Source organism: Gymnodraco acuticeps, unplaced genomic scaffold (genome assembly GCF_902827175.1).
Source record: "Gymnodraco acuticeps unplaced genomic scaffold, fGymAcu1.1, whole genome shotgun sequence".
NCBI lineage: Eukaryota > Metazoa > Chordata > Actinopteri > Perciformes > Bathydraconidae > Gymnodraco > Gymnodraco acuticeps.
The window spans coordinates 238,910-255,967 of NW_022990514.1; the positions used below are offsets into that span (position 1 = coordinate 238,910).

At 41.9% G+C, this 17,058-nt stretch overlaps 1 protein-coding gene across 1 annotated transcript in view; it reads left to right on the top strand.

The window, feature by feature from the left end:
- The window catches only part of trim9 (tripartite motif containing 9), a 47,954-nt gene that overhangs the window by 21,568 nt on the left and 9,328 nt on the right, over window positions 1-17,058 (top strand). The window contains 3 exon segments of the mRNA XM_034227162.1: window positions 13,338-13,448; window positions 14,162-14,315; window positions 15,059-15,204. Coding sequence (XP_034083053.1) covers window positions 13,338-13,448; window positions 14,162-14,315; window positions 15,059-15,204 — 411 coding nt within the window.

The following is a 17,058-nucleotide window of genomic DNA, read 5'->3' on the forward strand; positions in this document are numbered from 1 at the left end:
AAGCGCTCCAGCTGTGTGTTTTTATATCTGCATCGTTTTCTGAAGCTGCAAAGCGTTTCTCTTCATGGAAATGTTTTGGGTCGTTGTAGAGCGTTCGCACCGGTCGGCCACCGTAGGTCTCCGGTTGAAAATTCCCTGTGTTCACGAAAGAGGCTTTTTGATTGAAGATGATTTTGATGCAAATATTAAAACAATTAAAGGAGAAAAACATGTTTTGTAAATGATTTAAAATAAGAAATCTGGAAATGTCTCACTTAAAGGTCACCTATCATGCTATTTTTAGGCAATAGCATAGGTCTCAGATATATAAAAAACATGTCTATGAAGTGTTTTGCTCAAAATACCAAACAGATCACCCATTCTAGCCATGCCTCATATCCCTCTATTTCACTTCCTGTTTCAAAAGTGCTGATTTGGGGTATAAAGATAAAAATAAAAATAAAAATGTATCAAATAAAAAAGGAGGGGTCTGAGCTCATGCGGGACCCGGCAGCTACTGTCTAAACTAAATGCTGCCGTGATGAAACGCCATATCATGGATTATCAAGGATTCTCTCTGAAACAGTCTGGAGCTCAAAGGCTTTCTCTCTTGCCAGTTATACCACAAGGTGAGTTCCTTTTTATTTCCTGCTTCTTCACACACATGCTCTCCAGTACAGGTTAGCTCTGAGTGTTAGCCATGCTAATGTAAACACTGACCATATCACGTCCAAAACAGTCGGGCATTGTTTCTGATAGCAACTTTCTGATAGTGCCGTGGGTCCACATTTCAGATATTACGTCATATCGGACGCAAATCTGGATCAGCTCCGTTGTTCCCCCGTTTTTAGAGATTTGGGTACGGAGGAAAAGTAAGAGGGTTTTATTTTATGATGCTGCTTGAGTTCCCCGACACACCGGAGACACATGTTTATGTATAAAAGACATCAAAAAGTGCATTTTGCATGATAGGTCCCCTTCAAAACTCCAAATGAGATTTCCCTACTCTTAAATTCAAATTTGAATGACATTAGAGTTTTAATCAGAATCAGAAACGTTATTTGTCCCAGGGAAATGTACAATCTCACAGCAAAGGGACAGCGACAAAAGGGCAAAACAAGTGCTCGACTGCACTGATTTAAGGCATACAGAGCAACATTTGTCTTTCTACGTCTGCAACACGATGAACAGCAACATAACTGAGTAGGAGGAAGAGGAGGAGATAGATTTGCGATGAACAGCATCCAATTTCACACTCGGCCGCTCTGCAGAATCACACATGTAGGAGGAGAAACACACTGTGCATCGCTCAAACACTCATTACACATTTCTCCCCTATGTATGAAATATTTAAATGTGAAGCATTTTATGGCAGGGCTTCATCAATCACTCACAAACTCATTATACTCACGTTCAATTCCCTACAAGCAGGAACGTTCTGTTTTCTTTTTCTTTAAACATTTAGAAACATTATATTACATTAAAACAACGATGCAATATTTGGGTAAATGCACTTATTTGCCAAGAGTTGAATGAGAACACTGATAGCGTTCATCCTCCTTTCCATCTTGTCAAGCTTTAATTATTTTTGTTTTGAAAAGTGGGATTGTATAGAAGTCTATGATAAAACGTTCATGCTTCTCTCTTGATCTATTACCTCAGATTGTATAGAGGTCTATGAGAAAATTAGCCAACTTTCCTCTTGGTTTATTACCTCAGTTCAATCAGGAGAGACGGTTTTGATGTAAGAATACATATTTATTGCAAAGATACACAAATGAATGTAATGGTGATTTTGGCGATTAGGCCCCGTTGTGCAGGAAGTATCATTCGGGAAGGTAGAACCGATCCGATGAAACCCCCCTGGGGTCTAGACACTGGTGGTGGTGAATGGATGGTTGGGTTCGGTCTGAAGGGGAGTGGCTTAGCTTGACCCTGGTGGTGGTGAATGGATGGTTGGGTTCGGTCTGAAGGGGAGTGGCTTAGCTTGACCCTGGTGGTGGTGAATGGATAGTTGGGTCGGTCTGAAGGGGAGGGGCTTAGCTTGACACTGGTGGTGGTGAATAGATGGTTGGGGTCGGCCTGAAGGGGAGTGGCTTAGCTTGACCCTGGTGGTGGTGAATGGATGGTTGGGTTCTGTCTGAAGGGGAGGAGCTTAGCTTGACACTGGTGGTGGTGAATGGATGGTTGGGTTCGGTCTGAAGGGGAGGGGCTTAGCTTGACCCTGGTGGTGGTAAATGGATAGTTGGAGTCGGTCTGAAGGGGAGTGGCTTAGCTTGACCCTGGTGGTGGTGAATGGATAGTTGGGGTCGGTCTGAAGGGGAGTGGCTTAGCTTGACCCTGGTGGTGGTGAATGGATGGTTGGGCTCGGTCTGAAGGGGAGTGGCTTAGCTTGACCCTGGTGGTGGTGAATAGATGGTTGGGGTCGGTCTGAAGGGGAGTGGCTTAACTTGACCCTGGTGGTGGTGAATAGATGGTTGGGGTCGGTCTGAAGGGGAGTGGCTTAGCTTGACCCTGGTGGTGGTGAATAGATGGTTGGGGTCGGCCTGAAGGGGAGTGGCTTAGCTTGACCCTGGTGGTGGTGAATAGATGGTTGGGGTCGGTCTGAAGGGGAGTGGCTTAGCTTGACCCTGGTGGTGGTGAATGGATGGTTGGGTCGGTCTGAAGGGGAGGGGCTTAGCTTGACACTGGTGGTGGTGAATAGATGGTTGGGGTCGGTCTGAAGGGGAGTGGCTTAGCTTGACCCTCGTGGTGGTGAATGGATGGTTGGGGTCGGTCTGAAGGGGAGTGGCTTAGCTTGACCCTGGTGGTGGTGAATGGATGGTTGGGTTCGGTCTGAAGGGGAGGAGCTTAGCTTGACACTGGTGGTGGTGAATGGATGGTTGGGTTCGGTCTGAAGGAGAGAGGCTTAGCTTGACACTGGTGGTGGTGAATGGATAGTTGGGTTCGGTCTGAAGGGGAGTGACTTAGCTTGACCATGGTGGTGGTGGTGGTGAATGGACGGTTGGGTTCGGTCTGAAGGGGAGTGACTTAGCTTGACCCTGGTGGTGGTGGTGGTGGTGAATGGACGGTTGGGGTCGGTCTGAAGGGGAGTGGGATAGCTTGACCCTGGTGTGGTGAATGGATAGTTGGGGTCGGTCTGAAGGGGAGTGGCTTAGCTGGACACTGGTGGTGGTGAATGGATGGTTGGGGTCGGTCTGAAGGGGAGGGGCTTAGCTTGACACTGGTGGTGGTGAATGGATAGTTGGGTTCGGTCTGAAGGGGAGTGACTTAGCTTGACCATGGTGGTGGTGGTGGTGAATGGACGGTTGGGTTCGGTCTGAAGGGGAGTGACTTAGCTTGACCCTGGTGGTGGTGGTGGTGGTGAATGGACGGTTGGGGTCGGTCTGAAGGGGAGTGGGATAGCTTGACCCTGGTGTGGTGAATGGATAGTTGGGGTCGGTCTGAAGGGGAGTGGCTTAGCTGGACACTGGTGGTGGTGAATGGATGGTTGGGGTCGGTCTGAAGGGGAGGGGCTTAGCTTGACCCTGGATTCAGAGGGACGGGAGGTGAAAAGGGGTGGAGGAGGGTTGCGTTCAGTCACCTGAAATGACAGCTGTCAGAGGGTGGAGAGCAGACTTAAAAGGTTTGGCAGAGCGCTATGATAGGTTCTTGGGAATAGAGCGAAGTGATTGGTTAAGCTGGAGAGTGACGCCCCCGATCACTTATTGAGAGGAGAGAGAGTAGTTACATGGGAATAGTAAAGAGTAAAGACGGTCTTCCTGGTTGAACTTACGCTGAGCTTCATTAAACATTTTCCAGATCAGTTTTTTCAAATTATGGTACCAGTTAAAGTAAAAAATAGTCAATAAAATAGCATGTGGGCAGCGCTACCACAATGTTTATTATACAAATGTAACCCTTTCACTATGTCGTCAATCTTTTTCTGGCATTTGATCATCAGTCAAACCATTTTAGCACTGCAGGGTCTCACATTTAAATATGTTGTGCCAAAGAAAGAGATGAATTTAAAGTTATTTGCATATCTTTTCATTTACTGTTCTCCTTTGTCAGTTTTTGTTCAATGGACAACAACAATGAGACCACCATCCCTTCCTCTGAAATAAAACCACAAAAGACACACACAGCCGCTCTGAGCAGTGTGTGCTGTTCAACAACACTCGTACATTGTGAAGGTTATAAACATAAAACTCTCCCTCCCACACTCGACACTCATCGCCTGTAGAGACACAAATGTCACCATTACAGCAGAAATCACCTTTTCCTGTTGCCTGTAGGTGGAAAACACTGCGGCTTGTTTACAGCTGCCGATACTGACGTTGCTTTATCAATTTAAAGACGTTTTTTACACGCATAGGATGTAAGATCTGTTCCCTTAATGATTGATTAGCTGTGAGACGACTGATGAATGATTAACGCGGGGAATCGGACATGTTCACACCTCCAAGACGGATGAATTTGAATGCATCTCGGTGCAGATCTGATGCCTGCTGACAGCCAGCAGACCAGAGACGCTGCTCTCTGAATCTCAATGCAACAAGAAGCTGATTTTATTTTTTACTGCGATGCTCACTCAGGGACACTGCCTCCATTATGTGGCCAACAGACACAGTTAGCTGGTGAAAGTTAGTTTGAAGAGCGGCTGGAAGACATTTGTAGCTGCAATTTGGTGCTTTTACAGGCCTCACACGTCACCATGGCTACAGAGTGCTTGAGGAGAGGCGAGCAGCATGTTTGTATGCAGCAGTTTTATGTCCTTATTTATGGATTTTAATCATACAAAAATGACTGAATAGGCAGGATTAATCAGGGCACCTCATTAGCTTCTTAATTGGTCATGTATTAAATGCATAGCTGGCATTTTGTTCCATGCAACAATCTGCTTTCCATGTGTAAAGAAATGCTAAATATGCAAGGGATTCATGAGCATCAGGAGGGCACAATTGGATGAGGAACTACAGGATTCAATTTGTCTTTAATAATAATAATAATGCATTTTATTTATATAGCGCTTTTCACAACTCAAAGACGCTTTACAGTATGAGGGAGGGTAGACAAACAAGGACAGGCAAACAAGTAAGTACATAATTAAAAGGCAGTCAAGAGGAAGTTGATTGAGAGGGGGGGGGGCTTATGGGTAGACAGAGTTGAAAAGATGTGTTTTGAGGCGGGACTGAAAGACTGTGAGGGACTCACAGTCTTGGGGGAGGGAGTTCCAGAGCCTAGGAGCTGCCACTGAGAAGGCTCTGTCCCCAAAGCTGCAGAGTGTGGATGTGGGAGTGGATAGGAGTCCGGCTGTGGTGGATCTGAGGGACCGTGGGGGTTGATAAGGAGTGAGAAGGTTTGTGAGATAAGGGGGGGCCAGATGGTGGAGTGCTTTGTAGGTGAGGACCAGAATTTTGTAGTTGATGCGATGGGAGACAGGAAGCCAGTGGAGGTCTTTGAGGATTGGGGTGATGATACAATTGTCTAAATAAACGTAAGTACATTTTTGCCCATGTGTGTCGAGTGCAGAAATCACTTTGGGTGCTAAATATCCATTTTAGCATTCAGCAAAGAGTGGTGCAGGTATTACTTTGTATTTTTTCGTAGGTTGACCCTGAAGGCAGCATCTCCCTGGTTCTCTCCAACAAAAGCCAAACGGCCAATTGGTCAAAGTAAATGAGCATTTACTTCCCTGTGATATTCAGAAATTATCTCTATATATGATATAGAATAACATTTGGAGTTAGAAAATAACTGCAGTGAGAATATGACAAATTAATATGAAAAAGTGGAAGCACTGTGCAGTTTTAAAAGAGGTAGCATTTAATAGAAATTGTGCAAAATATACAGATGAATCTCAATTAAAAGTTTTCTGAGTTCAATCACGACTCCACTGATTGCAAACATTTGTCAGATTGAATAGAAGTCAATGAGAAAATGTTCCTAATTCCCTCTTTATTTATGACCTCACATTTCCCTGATGAGTTTAAGGTCTCAACCTGCAGTGTCAAGTCTTCTTCAACACAGCTTGATGTTCATTTATCAAATGATGTTCCCATTTAGAGTAAAATAGAGGATGAAGCAGTGTGTGCTTTAGGGCGGGGCTACCTTTTGATTGACAGGTTGCTACCATGTCCATATTAATTTACTGTTTACCATTACATGTCTTTAAGGTCATTTTCTGATGCATTTACTTTGAGAGACATCAATGGCTAACAGGAAGCTCCCTGATGCTCGCTGAGTGTCACAGGAAGTGGCACCTGTCACTTCCTGTGATCGTCACTGTAGCGTGAAGCATACAGGAAGTGGATTGAAATCCCTTTATTCATCCCCCCTTTCATCTGCATCCTCTCCTCCCTTACTACTCGCCCTTTCCTCACCTCTCTCTTCTTCTCTCTCTTCTTGTCAGTATCGTTGAGTCCTCTCCGTCTCAGAGGTAATGCATGCTGCCGTCTGACTGTAAAGGTTATGTTAGGTTAGATTCTGCAGTCACAGTGCCGCAGTGTCCTGGTAACTCCAACAGAAACAGAGAAGGAGGTCATTTATTCACACAGGCAGCTCCTCCTGGCAGTAACCTGCCATGCACGGCTGCAGACAGTGATGCTGCAAAAGTTTTAACCATTTTGTCTCCCAGTTGTGTGCGTCACTCTTTAGTGTCCTCTTGTCTCCCAGCTGTGTGCGTCACTCTTTAGTGTCCCCTGGTCTCCCAGTTGTGTGCGTCACTCTTTAGTGTCCCCTGGTCTCCGAGCTGTGTGTGTCATCTTTTAGTGTCCCCTTGTCTCCCAGCTGTGTGTGTCACTTTTTAGTGTCTCCTGGTCTCCCAGCTGTGTGCGTCACTCTTTAGTGTCCCCTTATCTCACAGTGGTGTGCGTCACTCTTTAGTGTCCCCTGGTCTCCCAGTTGTGTGCGTCATTCTTTAGTGTCCCCTGGTCTCCCAGTTGTGTGCGTCACTCTTTAGTGTCCCCTGGTCTCCCAGCTGTGTGTGTCATCTTTTAGTGTCCCCTTGTCTCCCAGCTGTGTGCGTCACTTTTTAGTGTCCCCTGGTCTCCCAGCTGTGTGCGTCACTCTTTAGTGTCCCCTGGTCTCCCAGCTGTGTGCGTCACCTTTTAGTGTCCCCTTGTCTCCCAGCTGTGTGTGTCACTTTTTAGTGTCCCCTTGTCTCTCAGTTGTGTGTATCACTCTTTAGTGTCCCCTGGTCTCCCAGCTGGGTGTGTCACTCTTTAGTGTCCCCTGGTCTCCCAGCTGTGTGCGTCACTCTTTAGTGTCCCCTGGTCTCCCAGCTGGGTGCGTCACTTTGTAGTGTCCCCATGTCTCCCAGCTGTGTGCGTCACTCTTTAGTGTCCCCTGGTCTCCCAGCTGTGTGCGTCACTCTTTAGTGTCCCCTGGTCTCCCAGTTGGGTGCGTCACTTTTTAGTGTCCCCTGGTCTCCCAGCTGTGTGTGTCACTCTTTAATGTCCCCTGGTCTCCCAGCTGTGTGTGTCACTCTTTAATGTCCCCTGGTCTCCCAGCTGTTTGTATCACTCTTTAGTGTCCCCTGGTCTCCGAGCTGTTTGTGTCACTTTTTAGTGTCCCCATGTCTCCCAGCTGTGTGTGTCACTCTTTAATGTCCCCTGGTCTCCCAGCTGTTTGTATCACTCTTTAGTGTCCCCTGGTCTCCCAGCTGTTTGTGTCACTTTTTAGTGTCCCCTGATCTCCCAGTTGTGTGTGTCACTCTTTAGTGTCCCCTGGTCTCCCAGCTGTTTGTGTACATTTTTAGTGTCCCCTGGTCTCCCAGTTGTGTGCGTCACTCTTTAGTGTCCCCTGGTTTCCGTTGTGTTTTCAGCTTCTCGCAGTGTTTGGTTTATGCAGCGTTTAGTAAACGCTGCGCATGTTTCCTCAAGTTGGTGTGTTTTGGCACATTTGTGTTTTTGTATCTGCATCGTTTCTGAAGCTGCAGCACGTTTATCCTATTTGAAATGTTTTGGGCCATTGTAGCACGTTAGCCCCTCTCGCCCACCGTAGCTTGGAGATGCCAAAGACAGCAGTAATGGCATTTTGCCAAATAAAGAGCTCCTTTTGCAACAAGAGGACTAACATGTTTTAACGAGTATGATGATAAAACCATCACCTGGTGCCTTGGATATAGTCATGTCGGTTAAACCTGCTTTTCCTAACCTGAATAATAACGGTGTGTCTCGTTGTCTGCGGTTGTTTGTGTGGCGTTTTTTTCACCAGAACAGCCATATATTTGTCTCCCCCTGCAGACACTTTCCTCCTCTCACCTCTCTCTCTCTCTTCATTCATTACTCCCACATCTCCTCTCTAAAGATGCTTCATTTCTGCACACACCTTTAAATGTTCTGGAAAGTTCCTTATACAGCTTTAGCCTAGAGCTGCTCGATTATAAGATAAGATAAGACTTTATTCATCCCGAAGGAAATTGTTGTGCAGAGTAACAAAATACAATAAACACAATAAACACAGCAGAAAAAGAGCAATTAAACATCCACAGACAACATGAAACATAGAAACATAGATGGTCACACAATCAATGCAATCATTATTAGCAGTATTAAGTAGTTAGTAGTGCAAAAATTAAAACGTAGTGGCAGTTACGTAATTGCACGTTATCATAGCATTATTAATAATAATACTAATAATAATATAATATAATATTGCACATAGTTATATATATATATATATAGCAGCGAGTGTATTGCAATGATGTTAATTATATTGATTTTTTTGGCCAAAATTATAATCTCGATTATTTGGGTCAATAATTGATATCACGATTATTAAAAACGATTATCCATTTACTTTGAAAACATCCATTTATTGAAAAAACATTTTTTAACAGTGTGTTTTTAACAGTTGATTACCCTGAACTTTATAATTCAACTGAAAAACCAATACAAAAAAATCGTTTTATTTCGATTACGTTGTTTTCGTAATCTTTGCAAGCCAAAATCGTAATTGCGATTAAAATACGATTAATTGAGCAACCCTACTTTAGCCTTGTTTTATCTCATGAAGTCCCTAACTAAAACACCCTGAACAGTCTGGTGAGTCATGGTCCAGGTCATGGGACTTTGTGTTCCCATGACAACATGTCCATGTGCCAGGCTAACACATGTGACATATCGAGCTACATTTCAAAAGCTTTAGTTTTGTTGCTAAAGGTCAAATTCAAGCCATTTAAGAATTCAAATGCTTACATAACATGTCCTTTATTACATTTAACCTGTTGTGGAAACATGTATTGATCAAATTGATATGAAACAAATGAGACAAACATCGCTGTGACACTGATCGGGACTTTAACCCTAAACCTTCACAGTAAACCCAAAGTGACATATATGCACAATCAGAAATATGATTCTGATCTCAGTTAATTTAGCTGATTCAATGATATTTAGTTAATATATTCTTTATTCTTCAATTCAAAGAATGTTCAAACAAATTTAAACCAAAAAATAATCCTCATTAAAGGTAGGGTATGTAATTTATTTCAGAAACACTTTTTGTTATATTCCATGGAATGCTCTTAACATCCCGATAGCAATGAATATATTAAATGCTTTGACAATAAATACATAAAAACACGTCATCTGTGGAAGCCGTGGCGCTGTAAAAAGCACGACCAATCATCTGAGCCGGCCCGGCTAAAGTAATTGGATGGCCTACCTGCCTGTCAGCCTTCCATCTGTGCACAAACTTATCTCGTGCCCTCATTGGTCATGTGCGCGTTCGTGTGTGTTGGAGGAGGGGCTCTGTAAGGAAGTCAGAAGGAAGAGGCCTAAATGGGTTCTAGGTGGGAGGCTGTGGCGCAGTGGAGTAGTGCGTTGTCAGCATGTCGTTGTGTCCCTGAGACACTTCACCCCAAATTGCTCCTGTGGGGATTGCCCACAGTATTGAGTATGTAAGTTGCTTTGGATAAAAGCGTCTAACAAATAACATGTAATGTAATGTTTATTTAGTCTAAATGAGGTCCCCCTTAATTTCCCCAAAGTAGAAATGGGTCCGGGTTCTTACGGGTTAAAGCAGGTTTCAGGAGCTGCAGAGAGGAGCTGCTCAGGATGCAGCGGGCGTTCGAGAGGAAAGGGAAAAGGGAGGAGGACGAGATAAAGTTGTCGGCACAGGAATCATCCTCGATGAATTTGGAGATTGTGATTTCAGCTGCGTGGAGAGGACACAGTGATTGTTAAACAGAGAGGAGCCGCCTGCAGCTGATTGATCACAGCATCACATAGTTTTGTATTATGTGGTTCATTTCAGGTCACATCGTCTTAGTGCCGATGGCGGTTAATGACAATCGTTTCATCTTTCTGCACAATACTACCACAACTGCACATCTGCTACAATTGTATTTAGACATAGTGATCATATTTGTTCAACCTAATATGTCTCTATTTTCATTCGATTTTTTGTATTGATATGTTGTTGTACAAAAACAATTACGTAATTAAAATAAATCACATGCATATTAATGTGCTACAATTTAAATAATAAACACATATGTCTAAAAAGTTTTAAATCATACTCGAATGAAAGATACATTTAAGTAGAAAAACATATATAAACATGTATAAACGGGGTTGATTATGAATGTGATAATACATTCAGATAGCGCTCTGCCTAACGACGCCCTCCATGGTTAACAGTTCTGTGGCGCAGCATTTCACTCTGCTGCCTGCAGCCGTCAGTAAATCTCCTTCCTGTTTCCTGTCCGTCTGCAGACAGGATTCTCCTCTCCGATAGCAACAGTGAAGTTTCTGTTTCCTAGCAACCCTCAGTCCAGCTCCAGCACCCCCGCACGGAGCTCTGCGGACATCAGGAGTGCGGAGGATCTCCCAAATCTGTCAAAGATGCAACACAAAAGAAATCTAGGAAAAACGTTGATGCATGTTCAGAAAGGACGGTTTAGGATTCAAGATTCAAGTCTTTTATTGTCCTTCTGACTGCTCCACTGCAAGCAGATTCAAAGACAGTGTCACAGCCAGTATAATTAAGATATACATAGGAATAAAGAATTAAAAAAGTGCAGTAAAAAGCAGGATTAAATTAAATACATCAAATAAAAAATAATTTAAAATGTATGATGATGTTATCAGAATACTGTATTTACCCCAAGGGGAAATTGGGATTTATAAGATAACATAAAATGAATATCATTAAAGCGGACCTATCATGCTAAATGCACTTTTTGATGTCTTTTATACATAAACATGTGTCCCCGGTGTGTCGGGGAACTCGCGCAGAGTCATAAAATAAAACCCTCTCTCTTTTCCTCCGTACCCAAATCTCTAAAAACGGGGGTACAACGAGCGGATACAGATTTGCTGCCGATATGACGTAATTTCGGATGGTGAACCTGTGGAGAGTTGCTATCAGAAACAATGCCTGACGTGTTTTGGACGTAATCTTGTCTTTGTTTACATTAGCAAGCCTCGCTAACACTCAGAGCTAACCTGTACTGGAGAGAGCATGTGTTTAAAAAGCAGGAAATAAAGAAAGGAACTCACCTTGTGATAAACCCGCAAGAGAAAAAGCATTTGAGCTCCATGCTGTTTCAGAAATAATCCTTGATGTGGTTTAGAACAGGATGGCGTTTTATCACAGCAGAATTTAACTTTATCTCCGGTAGAATTCTGATCAGGCATTAGCTCCGCCTCCTCTTTTCTTTTTCAAGCTAAGGACCCAAAATCCGCGTTTCTCTAACAGGGCAGCAAAAGAAGGGTACGAGCAGTATGAGGCATGGCTACAACGGGGGATCTGTTTGGGATTTTAAACTGTATAGGTATATGTTTCCAATATAGCATGATAGGTCCACTTTCAATTAAATACAAATAACTTAAAATAAAAATGTATTAACAATAACATTTAATACAATTAAATATAAATTAAAAATCACACAAAAATAAACTAAAATACAAATATTTCAAAACCATATGAAATTAAATGTGTAAAAATGCACATGTTGTACTTAAATATATAAAAACAATACATATGTAAACAAAATATGTAAATAATAACAAATATATTATTATTTAGCTCGAGGAAAATTATTTTTTGACAGTTTCTTTATTTGACAATAAATTAAATAATAACAATAAAGTCAATATGTTAACATCAAATTCAAATATACAGTAAAAATTTAACATATTTTACCACAAAATGTAATACAAATAAATATGTAAAAATGTGTATATTACAATATATCCATTGGGTATTAGTATTAATTTAAAGATATTAATAATTCATCTGTATTGCACACTTAGGAGTGTAGATGATATATAGTGAGAGGGGTGAAATAAAAACTGATTTATTAATGTGGGTTTTTTTTTTTCTGAGGAGAATTCAAAACTGCGTTCATGTTTATTTTTTGCTGCTGATGCACAGAAGCCTCTCTGATGCTCACAGCTTCACCACTCGTGTGAAAAACAAAATGTCACTTTCCCTCCGGCCACGTCAGTAACAGATCAGCCTCCTCTTCCTCCTCAATCTGAGCATGAGAGGAAGAGTACATCTCTCTGACTCTCCGGCTGCTGATCTCAATGTTGGTGTTCCTGCAGGTCTCCTTCTCTCTTCATGCTTCAACAGCCTCTTTCATTTTACTCTGCATCCTCCATCTTTTATTCCGTCATATTTTACTCTTCTCTCTGCGTTCATATTTCTCATTCATCAATAGTTCTGCAACCTTGTGCGTATTTAGTTCAATTTGTATTATAATTAATTTAGCTGGTTTCATTAAATGTAATAAATTGTACTTATATATTATTAATTATATATATATTTTTTTACCAATACCCAGAGCCCAACGTGACAGCTTCACAATTTATTTGATCTATTATTTATTTTTGTATTATCATTTGTTGTTGTATTTATTTTAATTTGTATTATTATTATTATTAAAGTAATAATTTCTTATTATACTTATTATTTGTTGTATTTATTATTATTCATAAAGTTATTATCGCACTTTTTATTTTTTTATTTTATTTTGAAACTGTCATGGAAACCCAATTTACCCTGGGATAAATAAGACATTCAGATTATGATTTAGATGTGTTCTCTAACCAACATTTACATACATACTATATTAAATCATAATTACAAACAATACATAAAAAACCATGAAAAGTTCATGCATGGGAAACCATTTATTTAATGAAGGCATCTCCAGTTTTCCCACTCATCTTCTGCCCTATGTATCCTCTCCTTTGTGCATTCTACCCATGTTGCACACCAGAGTGATTCAAGGAAAGAGTGATTACCATGTGATTATCTTCTGTGTGCTTGTTGTTGTTTTCTACAAGCAGAACGTGATTCCCTCGTGTATTTTCCTCGTCTTTTCCTAACACCATCCGTGGTTATTTGTGTGTTTCCTGCAGGTGGTGCGGGATCAGATCTCCCACTGCACGGTGAAGCTGCGTCAGACCACCGGCCTGATGGAGTACTGCCTGGAGGTCATCAAGGAGAACGACCCCAGTGGATTCCTGCAGGTAACACACACAAACTGCCAGGGTTACACCGGAGAGGTGCCCTTGAGCAAGGCACCGGGCAACTCTCACTCCCACTGCTCCTAGTACTAGGATGGGTAAAAAGCAGAGAACACATTTCACTGTGTGCCCTGCATGTGCAGAGATGGCAAAAGTACACACATCCTTTACTCAAGTAGAAGTACAGATACTCGTGTTTAGAAATACTCTGGTAAAAGTAGAAGTACTGACTAAACTTCTTTACTCAAGTAAAAGTAAAGAAGTATGGGCTTTGAAATGTACTTCAGTAAAAAGTACCCATAACGACCAGCTGTTTTAAAGAGTACCTGACCTCCCTTTATATTAATAGAACAATAATGTCATTGTTAGCTAATGAATGTTTCCATGCTGAACAACGGCAACATGACAACGTTTCCATTGGTCCCTCTTCTTTAGAGAAGACCAGGAAATGATGGATACACGGATCGTGTTCAAATCAATAGGCACGCAATGACTCTAAAGAATAATGATCACGCACCAAACACACATTCAGACTAAAGGAACCAGCTGTTTGGAAAATGTGAGAAGTAGAAAGTACAGGTATTTGAGTTCAACATGTAAGAAGTAGAAAGTACAGGTATTTATGACCATTAAAGAGGGTTTCATCCCTCCAATTCTATTCTATTCTACAGGGTGTTTGTATTGATGTGAATGAATTGATTTGTTGTTGTGTTCAGATCTCGGACGCTCTGATCCGGAGGGTGCACATGACGGAGGGGCAGTGGGGGAAGGGAACCCTCACCCCTCGCATGAACAGCGACTTCGACCTGACTCTGGACAGCAGCCCCCTCCTGCAGACCATCCACCAGCTGGACTTTGTGCAGATGAAAGGTGAGAGGAGGGGGGTTCAGACAGAAACAGGTAAATACATGACTGTTTGACTGTGAGTTCGGTTGAGGGGGGGGGGGGGGGTGGGTGGGTGGATGTATGTCTGTCTGAGTGGGGATGTTATATTACCTTTGATGACAACAGTTTTTTGCAGCTGTCTTTTTTTTTTATTAATTTTTTTTTTATTTTCACATTTTTTATCATTTTTCAATTTCTGATTTGATTTATTGTTATTATTTTCAAATAATAATGTTTCTGTTTTTTTCTATTGAATTTTAAATGTATTAATTTTTTTAATGATTATTATACATTTTTTTCAATTATCTAACATGATTAAATATTAAATGACATTGAAATCCTAAATTCATCAAAAAAATCCATTTAATGTACAACCTTAAAATATGCTTTGTCAAACCAACAAAATAAAATGTAAAAAAATGCAATGACATAATTAAAATTGAAATAGCATAAGCATAACATTTGATAATTAAAATGGAAAATGGTTTAACAAAATATATATTAACTTTAAAGGCCAAACTATTTATATATCAGTGCAACAATAAAGTAGTTAACTAGTACATTTTTTTAACATTTGCAATGTTGTAAAACACACCATTAAATTCTCTCTGAAGGTGATGCATGGCTTACAAGATGCAACCTCTGCTAGGCTCCATCAAAATGGTCCTTTTTATATGATTTGTATTCCTCCCGGTGCAGTAATATGATTTTTTATTATTTCCCATCAGTCCCGGCGGCCCCCATGCTGCAGCTGGAGGAGTGCTGCACGCAGAACAACAGTGCCACGTTGTCATGGAAACAACCGCCGCTGTCCACCATCGCCGTGGACGGTTACATCCTGGAGCTCGACGACGGAAACATGGGGCACTTCAGGGTACATGAACCCCCCCCCCCCCCACACACACACACACACACACACACACACACACACACACACACACACACACACACACACACACACACACACACACACACACCACACACACACACACGCACACACACACACACACACACACACACACCACACACACACACTCTCTCTCTCTCTTTAACAGGAAGCATTACATTTATTAGTCCGTGGGGGGGGCTGTGCTGCATTTCCATTTAGATTACAGAACAAATAGAGAGGACCAGTTACAGTAATAACTCACCTTCACAGAAATACTACAACAAAGACTCCTTTATTCAGTGTTGGGGGGGGGGGGGGGGGGCACCAGCTCCACCAGTGGGAGGAATGCTTTGTGTCTGAAATCCCACAATGCATCTGACTGGTTATATGTTCGACCTTATCTATACAGTCTTTGGATATAACCTCATATACAGAGAGGACTCTACATTAGGGACACTACATGCTGATATACACCTGAACATCAGCAGGAGAGGACTCTTTAAAGTAGAGACACTACCTACTGATATACACCTGAACATCAGCAGGAGAGGACTCTTTAAAGTAGAGACACTACATACTGATATACACCTGAACATCAGCAGGAGAGGGACTCTTTAAAGTAGAGACACTACATACTAATATACACCTGAACTTCAGCAGGAGAGGACTCTTTAAAGTAGAGACACTACATACTGATATACACCTGAACTTCAGCAGGAGAGGACTCTTTAAAGTAGAGACACTACATACTGATATACACCTGAACATCAGCAGGAGAGGACTCTTTAAAGTAAGACACTACATACTGATATACACCCTGAACATCAGCAGGAGAGGACTCTTTAAAGTAGAGACACTACATACTGATATACACCTGAACATCAGCAGGAGAGGACTCTTTAAAGTAGAGACACTACATACTGATATACACCTGAACTTCAGCAGGAGAGGACTCTTTAAAGTAGAGACACTACATACTGATATACACCTGAACTTCAGCAGGAGAGGACTCTTAAAGTAGAGACACTACATACTGATATACACCTGAACATCAGCAGGAGAGGACTCTTTAAAGTAGAGACACTACATAGTGATATACACCTGAACATCAGCAGGAGAGGACTCTTTAAAGTAGAGACACTACATACTGATATACACCTGAACATCAGCAGGAGAGGACTCTTTAAAGTAGAGACCTACATACTGATATACACCTGAACATCAGCAGGAGAGGACTCTTTAAAGTAGAGACACTACATACTGATATACACCTGAACTTCAGCAGGAGAGGACTCTTTAAAGTAGAGACACTACATACTGATATACACCTGAACATCAGCAGGATAGATGATAAACCTTTTGTTTTTAAGTTTAAAGGACTCTATAGACCCCTCAGATCAGTTTCCAAAGAGTGAACGGCTCTGTTCTGCAGGAGGAGCTTTACGGTTTAAATATCCTCCACCATTGATATACCGTTATTGTTCATTGGGTTTAAAGTTTCTATGTAACAAAGAGCCGGGGCCTCTCTGTGTGTGTACAGAAGGTTGGGGGGGTATTTGGATTACACGTCGGACCCCTGAGAAGATAAATATACGCTCTGATTCTGCAGGACCCTGCCTCACTCAGTCTCGGAGGTCTGCAACTTATCTGTTTCCACTGCACCTTGGCATATAATAACACATTTTCACTTTAGAGGGAAACCCCAAAAAGCAGAATAGGGCCTATTCAAACGTGATTCAGCAGAGAATATTTGCAAACATTAATCATACATGTTACCTTCACTGTCGGGAATTGAGAATATGTGTGAGGAACTTTTATTTCTGTAACCGTGTGTGTGTG